The sequence below is a fragment of the Danio rerio genome, chromosome 7 (assembly GCF_052040795.2).
Source record: "Danio rerio strain M-AB ecotype USA chromosome 7, GRCz13ab, whole genome shotgun sequence".
NCBI lineage: Eukaryota > Metazoa > Chordata > Actinopteri > Cypriniformes > Danionidae > Danio > Danio rerio.
This window is the reverse complement of record NC_141027.1, coordinates 7,475,314-7,491,413: the sequence shown is the minus strand read 5'-3', so window position 1 is coordinate 7,491,413 and position 16,100 is coordinate 7,475,314. Positions and strand designations below refer to the sequence as shown.

The window sequence follows — 16,100 nt, the reverse complement described above, 5'->3', positions numbered from 1 at the left end:
CCTTACACTACTGCGTTACAGGAAAAAGTAATACGTTACTGTAATACATTACTTTTGTAATGCATTACTCCCAACACTAGCCTTTAAACACCTCCTTTTCAGACCAGAACATTTATGAGTCCACAAACTGGCGCAAATGGATTTACTATTTAAACATGGTGCAAAATGTAAAAATTACTTTTGCGCTGGTCTAAAAATAGCAACAAATCGCAACAAACACGTCTTGTGCCTTATTGCGCCGGGTTTACACTATTCATATTGCTAATGAGAAATAGATGGGCACTAGTGGGCGGGGCTTTCACCTTCTGATGACACGTACAAAGGGAGAATGTCAATCAAAGTGTTTCTGCACTTCTGATTATTAATAATAGAATTAATTCATTTTAACCATTAGAGGCTGGTTATATTCACACACTGCTGCAACACAACTGTGTTTAAACCCCTTATAAACGTGATTTTCGCATAATAGGTTTATTTATTTAGCACCTACTTTTCAGACCAGCACACCCATGAGCGCAAATACAGGTGCAAATGCATTTGCTGTTTAAAAACAAAGACATAAAATATGAAAATGAAACCTGCGCAGAGTGTTGTGACGGTCTTGTACCGCACAATTTAAACAAACGCACCAATGGTGAACACCTAAATGAATGACGTTGTGGGGGCAGATGGATTTGTTTTTCAATAAAAACGGAAGTGAGAAGATGTTTGGGGGGGTGTTGTGTTTGTTGGGAGGAAGTTCTGAGCGGAAGTAAGGGGGAAGCAAGTGTACAGAAGGAAGCGACGTGCAGACTAGCGGGGTGTCCTGAAAAGGTGATCCAAGTGTTTGTTTGGCAGCAACGGACCGATCTGCGCTTTAGGTTCTCTTGCATGATCGTTTGCGGAGGGTTTTCTACTCGTATCTCCAGGCAGCGACCAGAACTTATGCAGAGTTGTTGACAAAACATCTTGGGTTGCCTGGACGCTGTCTCCGTGAGTGCTAGTTTTTTTTTCTTTCTGCTTCGTTCAAGTTTATGATCTTCATCTCAACTCATCGATAACGTTATCCTTCGGAGGTCAAGTCATCTGTCAAGAGCTGAAATCTAGTATTCAAACTAGTTCCCACAAACGCCACAGACAATTGCACAACACACTCAGTTCCCTTGTGTGAGTATTGATTTGATATCCCCTCTTTGTTTTTGTTGTTGTTTTCAAATAATACAATTGGGGTAGTTTTTGTTTTGCTTGTTGACGCTTATCTATTTTTGTTTGTGCTTTGTTTTTGATCTGGACAGGACTGTTTTAAGGGTGCTTTCACACCTGTAAATCGATTCAGTTGTTCCGAAACAGAGATTACAAATGTTACATTGTTGCTCTTTGCTCTTGGAGCGGTTCACTTTCACACTGCAAAGTTTCTAAATGGACCAAAAGAGCTAAAACAAGTCACGTGCGAGTAAACTCTCCTTGGTCAGTGTCAGGGTTTATTTTGCAGCGTCCCGCTAAGCTGTCAGGAGAGGTGGTGGTCTGGTGGTGATTAACAGGGTGCGTGCGCGCGACGTGTCTAAGGAGAGATGCGGTGGGGAGGGGTGAGAAGGGTGCGCGACGACGCCTATTTGAGGACCGGGAGGGAGACGCGAGATTACGGGGAGATCATCACTTGTTTGCGGGCATCCGGAGACTCGCGAAACTTCCCGCCCTACTCCTAATTCTCTCTTCATATAGCCGTAAGCCTATTACATATCCATAAAACACTGTGATATAACCGCGCTCGGATCGGATCGCTTTCTCACTGCAATCAAACTGCTCCAGGGTTTGTTTCAATCGAGCCGAGACCACCTCATTCAAGCGATCTCGGAGCGATTACTTTGGTGCGGCATATGTGAACAGCGCGATTGCCCTGTTCACATATGCCAATCGAACCGCGCTAACTGGGCAAACGAGATACGTTCTGAAACAAAAGTGTAGGTGTGAAAGCACCCTAAGTCTTCACTGTTACAGATGCTAATTTAATATTTCTTGTGATTTGTTGTTTTGGTTGAAATATAAGTAGCAAAAGATTCAAAGTAAATCGGCACACTGCCACTTTAGCTCTCAAAAAAATTTTAATGTCAATATTACAACGTTTCGACCGACATGGTCTTCATCAGGTGGTATTTCATTGGAAATATAACCCGTGTTGAACTTGAATCTTTTTTGATCATTTATTCCACTTCATTTTGTGTGTAACTGATGGTTTGTGTCTGATGCTAATAACGTTATCTGGGGTAATTGTGCATGATCTAATATATATATTTTGACAGGTTTTAATCCTGTCTGGCACCCGAACAGTTCTTTACTTTAATCTTTATTGCAAAGTCATTTGTTTAGTGCAAAAGTCATTAATACTATTTTTTAATTTTTTTTAAAGAATTTTTTTTAAAAGTCACGTGGCTGAGTGGGAACGTCGCAGAGCTCCGACGCAAAGAGACCGGGGTTCGGATCCCGCCTTGGCAAAGATTTTTTTTTTTTCTTTTTCTTCGTTGTTTACAAGAAAGTAATGACTTTGTACATTGCCATCGTTACAGTGTATTATAGTACCCTAAAAGTGTTACGCGTTAATATCTGACCTTGCGGTGTCGCTCTCTGTCTTTGCATTTCTCTCGGACCCAGTCGATGGTGTGGAAGTCGTCGTAGGTCCCCACTCCAGGAATGGGCTCTTCCAGCAGATCCAGCAGGTGGGTGGAGCTACTAGCTCCTCCCCCTCCTCCACCCCCATTAGACATGGCGTAGTTCGACCCTACAAGCACACACACAGACAAGACTCATGAGTATGGATCTAGAATACACACTGTGACTCACCCCAAGCCTTAAAGTCTGCATGAATGTTTTTTTCTAATTATGATGCAGTACCTAGAGAAACAGAATATTAAATGAGAAAACAGTGGGCGTGGCTTGTTTTTTTCTACTGCAAGCTGATTGGATGTAGTAAAGTAGGCATTTCATTCGGAAAGGTCTGGAAAATGGTTTGGGGAGAGTTATTATACCTAACAGACTCCTCATGCTCACCATTTGTGTTTGCTCTCATGGCAACAGCTAGAGGGGTGTGGTTAAGTATGTTAGCCACGCCCAATACCTCAAACAGACCTAATCTGAGAATCTGACTGAAAACAAACAGGAACTGCATTCACAGATTTCAATGAAAGATTACAAGGACAAACTATTGTTTTTTTTTCTTAATGACGTTCACAGATGAGTTGTTCACCACAAAACCAGCACTTTGAGCTCACAGGATCAATACGGTTAGTTTTGATTTCATGTGGACTTTAAAAGGAACAGCACTTGCTGCTGTTGATTAAATGTGTGTTGCGTAGGCCTGTCACAATAATCAATATATTGACTTAACACATGAACATCTCAATTATTTTCTGTTGACGCAATATATAACGTGAGGGAATTATATTTTTGAGGGAATCATATTTTTTAATGTTTTATGCATGTTCAGAATTGATATTAAGTTTTTCATATTTTTGATGTTTTATGTTTGATATTGATATTAAGTTTTACTATTTTCTTTACTGATGAAATGCTTTGTTTGAAATATGAGCCTATTGCTTTGTTTGAAATGTGAGCCTATCGCTTAAGCTTCGCTTCTAGAGAAACGGGGTTTTTCCACAGAAGTAAGACGAGAGATCTGAGCTCATGGACAGCTGTGCTTTGGTACAGGATGTGGTTTAACACCTGCAAGGAATCAGCCGTATCTCAGTCTGTGTAGGGGTGCATGTGTGTTTTGTGTGTGTGTGTGTTTGCAGGCTACTGGCAGATTCTAACTGGTTGAGATGAGATCTGATGATGGGAAGGCGAATAATGGATTGGAGGCTCATCGAGAGTGGGGAGGAGACAACCAAGAATAAAAACTGTTGTTTTATGAATTGTACGGCAATACTGGAGCGCCCAGTTTGCCTTTTCATGGTGTCTCTTCAGTATTCCTGGGCTCAGCATTGTTGATCTGATCCTTCGTTTATTAAACTTTGATTTCTCGATAAAGCTAAGTTTCCTGCGTCTACTTTCAAGCGAATCCTGAACTCGGGGAGGGAAAAACCATTTTCCTACAATTTGGAGGGGGCACCCGGATTCGCTCAGACGCTTCGTCGAGTTGGAGGACGATCTCAAATCAACCTCTGCGCAGAACTTCTAATAAGGTAAGCAGTCACCTTTTTGATAAAAGTACTGCAAGATTGGAATTACCAAATTTAAGGTTGATTGGGGATTGAATACCAACATAATCCGTAAATAATTTGAATTAGATCAACAATGGCAATTAAAATGAGTTGACCCGGCGTGGTTACAAGGTTTAAAAACTCATTCTATTAATTGATTATCATTGAGTCGACCCGGCGCGGTTAAACAAATTTATAAAGACTCAGAATTGATTATCATTGAGTTGACCCGGCGTGGTTAAACAAATTTATAAAAACTCAGAATTGATTTATTAAACGAGTCGACCCGGCGTGGTTAAACAAATTTATAAAGACTCATACTATTAATTGGTTTATTATTGAGTTGACCCGGCGCGGTTAAACAAATTTATAAAAACTCAGAATTGATTATTATTGAGTCGACCCGGCGTGGTTAAACAAATTTATAAAGACTCAGAATTAGTAATTAAAGGAGTTGACCCGGCGCGGTTAAGAAAATTTATAAAAACTCCGCATTGGCAGTCAAAGAGTTGACCCGGCGAGGTTAAGCAAATTTATAAAAACTCTGAATTAATAAAAAACGAGTTGACCCGGCGTGGTTAAGAAATATTATAAAAACTCGTATCGTGTTTTCCTGATATGGTTGAGAATTGAAGTTTACCCGGCGAGGTTAACTCACTCGTAAAAACACCTAAAAGAGAGTAAAAGGCAAAACTTTAAAGGGTGTAAATTTGTGTTAAAGTGTCAATTGTGTGCGGATTCCTGAATGAGTGTATGTGAGTGAATGAATATCTCCGTATTTGGGAGGTCAGAGTGCTGCGCACCTTCTCTGGACCGTCACTTAAGTGTGACCCGGTAGGAACGGACGCAGCATTCTGGGAGCTCAGAGAGGAGAGTGTGATTGATGAGCCCTATATTCATAGGGACTGAGAGCATGTGAATAAAACATCGAGTGAATGAAGGAATCATAATTAGATGCTGAAAGTGTTATATTACAAACCAAGAAAGGTGAAAAATATTCCTAAGTGGTGGGTGTGTAGATTATTAGGACATAAGGAAGATTGTGAGGTGTGTGACCCCAATAGGGAGACAAAACCATTGTTAAAATGACAACATATAAAGAGATGTGGGATGGTATCTGTAAACAGATAATACATCACACCGAACCAAAAGACAGAAAGAAAATAAGTAAAACATTAGAAAGTCAGTGGACATATCTCTCAGGTCTAAATGGCTGGACAGAGACAACTAAAAATCAGGGAAAGTTACTGAACATACTTTTGACAGAGGAGAAAAGGGCAGATACAGATTTGGTACTGGCCAGACAAAATAGGGACAAAACGGGGGTTTGGAAGAAGGGAGCAGCAAACAGAGAAATAGAAAAAGCAGAAGATAGACTGAGACAATGGAGCAGAGTAGCTGCAGCCATGGTTACAAAAGTAAAAAGTGCTGTGTGGGCAGATCAAAGGGACTCACCAGAGAGGCCCCCACCCTATAGCAGTGCAGAAGAAAAACCCAAAACCCCCTCAGCACCAATGCAGATGCCAGTAATGATAGTAAAAGGGGGAGAAATAGAAACTACTACTAAACAAGCTAACAAAGATTTCAAGTTCATGATAAAACAGGGCGCTATAGAGGTCGAAGAAACAGAGGAAGATAAAAAACAAAGACAGTTGAAAACGGCCCTAAAAGAAGTTCAGACTAAGATAGAAATAGAGGAAGCAGTAAAACAGGAAATAGCAAAGCAGTTTACCGCAAACATTCAACTCGCAAGAGACAGTGTAAACCAAACAATGTCGAGGGTAGCAGGAATGGAGGAAAGAACACATATAACATTGAAACAACACAAAGAAAAGCTAGAAAATATTAAGTCACAGCTGTTGAAACTACAGCTGGAAGAGGCTAAAGCTAAATTACAGAATAAGATGGTCGTAAGACAAAATACACAAATGCAACAAGTCATTGCTCCTCTGACTCATGTACCTGCTATGTCGCCTGTGCAGCCACCACAACCTAGCCCACAACCACTAATTTCTTACACACAGTCACCATTATGCCTCAGCCCAACACAGCACAACAGACATACATACAGTAGCCAAACCAATATCATAGAGGGGGCAAACAAAAAAAAAAAAAAAAAAAAAAAAAAAAAAAAAAAAAAAAAAAAAAAAAAAAAAAAAAAAGATAGGAGATATGGGGACACCAACAAGGGTTGTTTTGTTGTGTGGAGATTTAAACCACTGGAGAGATCAGTGTCCAGTGAACAGCCAACCTGCGGGGGGTTGGGATCCTCGAAGAGGTGGGGCTGCTGGTCGAGGCAGGCGACCAGAACCAATACAAACTCTCCCGTCATCCCCAGCCCCTAAACCCCGGGGGAACCAGGTGCCCACTCAATTCCCGGTGTGGGACCTGGGGGATGAGGCGGAGACTTATTGACGGGACCCACAGAGAACCAGCAGGGGGGGACAGGCCGAACCCCACTGTAGATAATGGTCAACGCTAGGCCATTAACAGCCTTGGTGAATACTGAGGCCACACTTACTAAAGTCACGAAGGGGGCAGTGACTGATGATATGTTGTCAAGTAAGACAATTGAAGTAATAGGTTCTCTGGGGAAGCAGAAAGATGGCCAGCTACAAAAACCAATACCCGTCACCGTGGCTAACCAGCAACTAAGCCACAGTCTTCTCTACTCAACAAATGTGCCTGTGGCCCTTCTGGGGAAAGATTGATTAGTTAAACTGGGAGCCAGCATATTGGGTTCACCTGATGGGGTTATCATCACCTTCCCTAATGACAGGTCATTTAACTGCTCAAAACATGGGGCGTCATGAGATGGACAGTGGTTACTGTCCACATGCAAGTAGTGGGAGGGTGCTGATATCTACTAGGTGGAGCTGGACAACACAGGCTAAAGCCCTCACAGTTTGGTCTCCCTATACAACCTTTGGAAACCCAGGATTAACCAATTAGGCATTCACTTACCACTATCTGACCCCCTACACTGCACACTGTTCTATAACAGAAACGATAAATTATACTATGAAGATGAATTCTTGTCACTAGTGGGCACAAAATGGGTGTTACAGGGAAAGGGTCTACTAATTGGCAAAGAGGGGGTGGTCACCCAAATTAACTGATGAACAATAAAAAAGGTATGTGATGGCTGACACAGCTTTACCACATGTTTCAGTTGCCATAAATCCAGTGCATGAAGCCGAGGAGTTGGGAACAATGACAAAACCGAAAGTCGCAAATTGAAAAAAAAAAAAAAAAAAAAAAAAAAAAAAAAAAAAAAAAAATCTCTAATGTTACGTAAGCCTTACATTAACCATAAAAAAGCCTATAATAACTAACACACTTAGTCATATCAGTTGGGAATTAAACCTAATTTACTTTCTGACATTTCAAAAAACAATATAGAATAGTTTCAATTATAAATGCCATACATATAATAACCGACTTTCCTGTGATTGTGCACCTATCACTGAATTGTGTCTAAAAAAAATTAATTAAGGCCTGTCTTGACTGGACTGTAATTGACATCTCCTCCTAGAGTTCTGAGTTTGCTGATGGCTGTTGTTTTAGAGCAGATGATGGAAGTCTGAGGACAGGTTAGGGCATATAAATTGGAAAAGTCTAAATGATACCAATGGTTGAATTACTTAAGTTAGCAAAAAATTTAAGGGTTAACATCTAACTTGAATGCGCATATGTGGGTACAGCTGTACATGTCAAATTGCCACAGTGGCGGAGGTCTGGTTTCTTTACCTCCTTGGGTCGACCTATCTCAGGAACAGAAAACTGTTGAGCATTCCTTTGGTCTGGCTCATTTTCATGGTACTGCCGGCATTAAATATAATTATAGATATGAAAGAAAATTGGCTAAAATCTGTGTACACACTAAAATTAACTGACTGAATGTTTTGCCTATTGCATTAATGTCTATACATTCTTCTGCAACAGGACCCGACTTCACACCTTTTGAGCTTTTGACAGGTCGACAGTATCCTGGCCAGAGTTCTGCGCTGTCCCTGGAAAGCATTTACACCATTGTCACCGAGATGTTATCATGACAAAGTATGTGCTGTGATTAACATGTTTTCTCCGCAGAAAAATTGGCCAACAGAGAGTGAAGCATCTAGGCCTGCAGAAAACACAACACTGTGGGTGAGATTGAAACAACACAAACGAAAATGGTCTAGTCCCAGGTGGTCTGAACCGTTACGAGTCACGGCTAGGACATCCCATTGTGTGCAATTAGCAGGTAAAGGCACAACATGGTATCATTTGTCTGCTTGTATGTTCTGTCCTTCTCCAGACAGGACTTTGGCGGATGTCAGAGTTGACCTCAGGAGAGGTCAAAGAGAGGGAGAAGGAGGAGAAGGAGAAGGAGAAGGAGAAGGAGACACTGAGGAGCCAGAAAGAGAGGGAGAAGGCGGGGAAAGAAGCGGACAAACAGAAGTAGCCCCAGCCCTCAGAACACAGCTAAGCGCAACCCTTGTATTTAAAATCTTGCAACGAACTGGAGACTTGCTTCAGACACCAGAACACATTCCCATTGCACATTGTATAAGTGCTGATTATGCACTGGGAGCTGGGGTAGCTAAACAAATTAGAGACAAATACGGTGTAGAAGAATTGAACACTTCAGTCGCCCAACCAGGGGATTGTATCAAAACTACACACGGTCCACGACAAATTTACCATTTGGTGACCAAATGGTGGTGTAGGGACCTACCCACCTACGAGCATCTCGAGGCTAGTCTGATAAAATTGTGTTACCAGTGTAAGAAAGATAAAAATAAAATATTAGCTATACCAAAATTAGGGTGTGGATTAGACAAATTAGACTACACCAAAGTAAAAGAAATAATTGAGAAAGTATTCAAAGAGGGCCACATTCAGGTAATTCTCCTAACAAAATGAATAAAATAAACAAATTGGTGGTGGCATGGGGAATAATGTTGGTGGTAATCCTATGGATAATCTGCCATATGGAATTCGGAGGGGCAACAAAGGAAAAACGGAGTGTAAAAGAAGGGGGGGAACAGGGGTGCGTATTACCTTAGAAAGGGAAGAGGGAAAGGATGGGATGTGGCAGTTTGATCTTTGTCAAGTGATAGATTGTGGGAAGGACCAAGTGGCATGGAGAAGATATGATGTGTATGGGTGTTTGTGGCCATCTACCACCACGCTTCCGAATGGTCCCCATTGTCATACCTGGCATGATGTAAATTGGAAAACAGTTCCATTCACTAAAAAGATGTTGAAAAATAGTCCTTTGGCCAAAGCAGACAGCATCCAACATCGACTTAGGTTGTCTAGGGGATACCAACATAGTTGGGGAGGCTGGAAAAACACGTTGATTATATCGCTAAAAAATGGCAATGATGAAACTGACACGTACATCACTCTAGGGGTAGATGTAGAAGGAAAAGACCCACTGGGGTTGATAAAAATCTCCGTAAAAAAGCCTAAACCCACAGGGGCGCCAATAATCACAGACCTAACCAAAAACAAGAAGAAAGTAATACAGAGCACTGACTATAGCAAACTGACCCCACTAGATCTGATGACGCTGGAGACAGGCTATCACGAAACAAACTTATGGTTAGAATGGGTGACAAACGCAGCCGAAGAATTAGGATTTGAGGGGTGCCTAGCTTGTGCAGCAGGAAGGCCACAATTAAATACTGAACCCGCTCCATTACATGATTATGATAGTTGGGGGTACAAATGTATGCTAAAACTAACAAAGGAAAAAAGTCCCAAAAACTGCACTGCACTCAGTAATCTATACCCACCAGCTGGAAATGAGTCATCAATGGGAGTTGCATTAAAAAGAAGAAAGGGTAATTATACCTGTTTCAATCTAACTACCTCCAGTGCGTCCAAAATATTAGTGGGAGCGTTTAAAAGGGAATGGTGTGGACAGATGATTCAGGAAGGTCATGACAAACTAGGGGGATGGGGCAGAGTGGGTTTGTATTACGCGTGTGGAGAAAAGGTGGTATTGGCTAGAATAGAACCCACCATGGAAGGAGTATGTGCTATGATAAGAGTCGCTGTTCCTATGGTCGTGATAGGAAATAGGGCTATAAATGGGCATAAAAACAGGCGAAAAAGGTCAGTAAATAGTGATTTCGATTTAACACGCAATAGCCCCACCTACATAGACGCAATAGGCATCCCCAGGGGAGTTCCAGATGAATATAAATTGGCTGACCAAGTAGCAGCAGGGTTCGAAAATATACCTGTAATAGCAGCATTATTCCCCGTGACCCCAAATAAAAATGTAGACAGAATAAATTACATACATTACAACGTACAAAGGCTGTCAAATCTCACTAGAGATGCTGTGTCTGGATTAAAAGAACAATTGGCTGCTACCTCTCTGATGACTATTCAAAATCGGCTAGCTTTAGACATGTTACTATCAGAAAGGGGCGGGGTTTGTTCTATGTTTAAAGACACGTGTTGCACCGTCATACCAAACAACACTGCCCCTGATGGTTCCGTATCCAGGGCTCTGGAGGGACTAAAAGAATTGTCAAATGAACTGAAAGCTAGCTCAGGGATAGAAAATGCTGTGTCTAAATGGATGTCTGATATGTTTGGGGAATGGAAAGGGGTGATTATTGCTATGTTAACATCAATGGGTATTTTCCTAGGAATTTTGGTGACATGTGGGTGTTGCTGTATTCCCTGTATCAGAAGTTTGATAAATAGGCTGATAATAACTGCAATTGAAAAGAAGGAAAACCCACCTCCTTATCAGATGCCCCTCCTTGCTGCAGCGGAGGGGGATGACGTGATGGAGGAAGTGGAGGAACTATTGGATATAGTGTGATCTCTTTCGAGATCAAGAGAGGGAATTGAGGGAATTATATTTTTGAGGGAATCATATTTTTTAATGTTTTATGCATGTTCAGAATTGATATTAAGTTTTTCATATTTTTGATGTTTTATGTTTGATATTGATATTAAGTTTTACTATTTTCTTTACTGATGAAATGCTTTGTTTGAAATATGAGCCTATTGCTTTGTTTGAAATGTGAGCCTATCGCTTAAGCTTCGCTTCTAGAGAAACGGGGTTTTTCCACAGAAGTAAGACGAGAGATCTGAGCTCATGGACAGCTGTGCTTTGGTACAGGATGTGGTTTAACACCTGCAAGGAATCAGCCGTATCTCAGTCTGTGTAGGGGTGCATGTGTGTTTTGTGTGTGTGTGTGTTTGCAGGCTACTGGCAGATTCTAACTGGTTGAGATGAGATCTGATGATGGGAAGGCGAATAATGGATTGGAGGCTCATCGAGAGTGGGGAGGAGACAACCAAGAATAAAAACTGTTGTTTTATGAATTGTACGGCAATACTGGAGCGCCCAGTTTGCCTTTTCATGGTGTCTCTTCAGTATTCCTGGGCTCAGCATTGTTGATCTGATCCTTCGTTTATTAAACTTTGATTTCTCGATAAAGCTAAGTTTCCTGCGTCTACTTTCAAGCGAATCCTGAACTCGGGGAGGGAAAAACCATTTTCCTACAAACGCCTACATAAAAAGCAAAGCCAGCAACATTTCAGCTGATTGAGTAGTCAATAAATCAATAAATCCAATCTTTACTAGAGGTGTTAGTGTCCTTCTGGTTAAATACAATCACCACTGTATTTACTCTAAAGTAGTGTAGTATTCAGTCTAAATGACTTTAGTCTAAATATTTACCTTTTGCCTAGTTCTTGTTACTTTCCATGTTTTATGTGAACATTTATTATTTATTATAATTTAAGATATACATTTTCATATTCTGATTCCAATTCCTAATTATTAAATTAACAAAATTATTATAAATATATTAAATATTCTTAAGAATGAGGTAGTATGTGGTCTTTGAAAGAGTGTACTTTCCTTATAATGCTATCATAATGTCATGAAACAAAGATAATATTGTTTACTGCAATAAAGTTTGGTGCAATAATGTTCAGCAAAAAAAATAGATATAATAGATATCCTGACAGGCCTAATGTTGTGTTTTTTATACACTCATCTGTTGTGTTTTTTCATTCACTCATCACTTTATTAGGTGCATTTTACTGGTACAGCCTACCTGGGTATTGCTTGCATGTAGGGTTGCAACGATTATAGATTTAGGTTGTACGGTTATAGTCTGAGAAATAATCATGGTTTCACGGTTATCACGATTATTATGCATTCATTTATTTTAAAACTGTTTTACTTCAGAAAATCACATGAAAACTCCTTATACTTTTAAGTGTTATTTACTGCTGCATAGTAACCACATAATACAGCACAAAATAATATTAAAAACAAACAATAATCCATTTCTCTCTTGGTCAGGGCTCGAAATTGCGACCATTTTGGTAGCATATACGCCCGAAATTTAAGCTATGCGACCTCATAATATATTTGGGAGCATTTGTGCGACTGAATATAATGGTTGTAGTTAGAGCTGCACAATTAATCGTTAAAAGATCGCGATCTCGATTCGACCCCCTAGACGATCTTAATCCAGCATTTCTACGATTCAGCCAATCATATTTTCAAGTTCAGGAGAGAAGAAAAGGTGGCTGCGCGAGTCTTCACACACGTTGCTCAGTGACTTGGACACCTCCAAATGATGTTGAATGAGTCACATACTGTATTTATCAGGCATAATTCACCTAAAAATTTTATTTTGTCTTTATATAATAATGTTTTCGAAATCACACGTGACGTGAGCTGCTGACAGTGAGCTGTTATCACAGAGAGGGCGCGCGCGCCCTACTTAATGATAGACGCGCGAGCGCCTACTTTAGTGAACAGAACCTGCAAATGTTGCGAGTAACAGGTAATACAGTTGTAAATAATATTCAGTTTGTGGCACAGAGAGATCGTTTGAAAGCCGCATGAAGTATGAACAGCACTTAGCAGTCAGAATGAAACCGAAAGTGTGCACTTCATTTAAATGATCATATCACATTTTAGAGTTATGATTGCGACAAGCATTTGATATGTTTTTTCTTTCATAGCGAACACAGTTGTGCATGAAAATAAATGTTTACAGTGTCAGTATAACTACTCTTTTACCAGTGAATAAAATAAAAATAAAATAAAATAAAAATGATTGCAAGCATACATCTCAAACATAATAATTCAACATCAGAATTATTATAAGTAGAATAGAATTATTTATAGAAACCAGTAGACCTACACATAATATTATTATCGATGTTGTGCCATATGTTTGATTTTACCATACCTTTATTTTACATCCACAGAATCGTGAGAAAATCGTGATCTTTATTTTAAGCACAAAAATCGCGATTCTCATTTTAGCCAGAATCGTGCAGCTCTAGTTATAGTGCGACCTGTTTTTTTTTTTTTTTTCAAAAACGTGGTAAAATCGCTCTTCCCTGCCGCTATATTGGTTCATATTAGCTGTCAATCACTCAAGACTTTCTGCTGTCAGATGACAGGGAGGGAGCTTTTGTGACCGCGGGAAATGCAAACGGCTGAAGAGTGAAAAGTACACTCTCGATGCGTTGCATGCACTGCATGTTCAGCCAACACAATCTCACGGCAATTTGTAACATTTTTATACGTTTCCTCGTGAAATCAGGCTGCAACAGCGCAAATGTCCGCTAAAACACCATCGCCAAAGAAGCTCGCCTTTACTGAGTTTAAACTGATGTGGGTTATAACAAAGAACAGTATTGCGCCGGTGGTCATCGGGAGAATCCTGCTCTGCCCCCCTCATATATTGGGCCGGGTGACTCGCATGCTTTTCCGCAAACACAGAAAGATGTAATTCAGTGCGTAACGAGGCTGAGCATTAAAACGACACGAACCGAAACCAAAACTTTTAAAAGTGAGACTTTTCTTCATTTCTTTTGTCCGTTCTTTTTTGAGGTGTATATTATTTTTCTATTTATTTACTGATGACTGCTTTGCAGCTTTCAGCATTGAATTGAATGATTTATTATAATTTTTTGTTTGTTTTGTAGCAGAAATAGTATTTATTAAATTGACATGCATATAAAAACAATAGTGCAAAATAAATATTTCTTTCTACAATGCTTCATTTGTGTTTGATGCCAACCATCAATTTATTTTTCATAAAGTAACAGCAGGACTTTATATAGCAGATAACTTACATTAAAGCACATTCAAGGCAGCATGATAATGAGAAACGTAATTCATTATTAGTATTATTGTCATCATCATCATCATTGATATTTTATAATTATTCAACATTCATTTTGGAATTATTGCACAAATATCATCAGTCATCACAGCATTAGTTAGATGGTTGTTTCTGGGTTTTGTTAGTCCCAATTGATGTTGTCTTTAAATACAATAAATCCCTTAATATACAACTTGTCAAATATATCATTCATTTTTGGTGGGTGCTCCAACATTTTTTCTGGTTCTCCTAAATATTTCAGGTTGGGAGCACCGGTGCTACCAAGTAAGAAAGTTAATTTCAAGCCCGGTTTGTGCTTAAAAATAAGTAAAAATAAAATTGACATTTAAACATACATAATTTGCACACTAAATAAATGACAGAACAATGAATAAATAAATAAATAAATAAATAATAGTATTTATCTAATGCAGGGCTTGAAATTAACTTAAGGAAGCACCCACTAAAATTGAATGAGCACCACAGCAAATTGTACACTACAGATTTGTTGAATTTTAAAAATAACATCAATCAGGACTAACAAAAACCAGAAACAACCAATTAATTCTGTTATCACTTATTGGTATTTGTGCAATAATTCCTAAATGAATATCTAATAATTATAGAATAATAATGATGATGATGACAATAACACTAACAATAAATAACATCATCATACTGCCTTGAATGTGCTTGAATGTGAGTTACGTGCTAAAACAAGTCCTTACTGTTACTTTATGAGAAAAATGGTTTGCATCCAACACAAATGAAACATTGCAGTAAGAAATATACATTACATACTATTGTTGTTAAACACACGTCAATATAATAACCAGAGAGAACGGTCAACGCATTTTAGAGTTATGATCACGACAAGCACTTGATACGTTTTTTCTTTCATAGCTAACACAGTGTTGTGCATGAAAATAAATGTTTACAACCCTAGCCTTTATATAATGCTGAATATAATGCAAGAAGGAATCTGATAATGCCAAAATTCATTCTAATTTTACCAGAGAAATAAATGGTCTAATAATGTTGTCAATGACAGATGACAAGCACATGTCTTTAACATAATAAATCAACTTTATAATTATGAATAGTCATATTCTGAGGTCATCATTTTACTGTGAATTAACAAACAGGCCATACTGAAAGTCAAGACAAATGCTCAAGTCCACCATAAGGATGCACAGAATTTAGCATTTTAAGCAACAGTAGAGCTACACATAGGCCTGATAATGTTGGTTTACCATATGTTTGAGAACTAACAATAATAATAGGCTAATCATATTAACCTTATTTATTTTACATTTACAGAATCGTGAAAAAATCGTGATCTTGATTTTAGGCAAAACGAATCGTGATTTATATTTTAGCCAGAATCGTGCAGCCCTAATACTGAACTTATATAAAGACGTATTTGGACATTATCTTCTAAATGCATAATTTACATTTACATTTAGTCATTTAGCCGACGCTTTTATCCAAAGACTTCTCTGCATGAAAGACTCATGAATGGCAGAATAACCTGCGGCTGTTTTTCCAATAAGGCAGGAAATTAATTACGGCAGAAATGTGGATGACGTGTGGATGATTCAAGAGGAAGTAGCATGTCCCACAGCTTGCATACTCTTCTGTTGCACACTCGAAAGAGAATATTTATCCTTCACAAAAAAAGTACATACCTTTAGGGCGTAGTATGAGTTATGCAAATGAAGACGCAGCATATGACTAAGTTTACATTTCAATAATTATTAATTATTAT

At 39.1% G+C, this 16,100-nt stretch overlaps 2 protein-coding genes and 1 long non-coding RNA gene across 15 annotated transcripts in view; 1 reads left to right on the top strand and 2 right to left on the bottom strand.

Annotated features, from left to right (window-relative positions):
• Positions 1-16,100, bottom strand: part of actn3b (actinin alpha 3b) — a 701,279-nt gene that overhangs the window by 156,749 nt on the left and 528,430 nt on the right. The window lies entirely within an intron of this gene.
• Positions 1-16,100, bottom strand: part of clcn3 (Cl-/H+ antiporter 3) — a 113,064-nt gene that overhangs the window by 48,090 nt on the left and 48,874 nt on the right. For all 13 annotated transcript variants that reach the window (XR_015495165.1, XR_015495166.1, XM_087260257.1 and 10 more), the window contains one exon: positions 2,586-2,755. Coding sequence is in view for 11 of the 13 variants with exons in the window: in XM_087260257.1 (XP_087116383.1) it covers positions 2,586-2,755 (170 nt within the window). In the remaining 2 variants the exon portion in view is untranslated. The remainder of the gene's footprint in view (positions 1-2,585; positions 2,756-16,100) is intronic.
• Positions 3,897-7,411, top strand: LOC147843014 (uncharacterized). The gene is made up of 2 exons (XR_015495221.1): positions 3,897-4,517; positions 4,574-7,411. It is a non-coding gene; the product is annotated as an uncharacterized LOC147843014 (long non-coding RNA).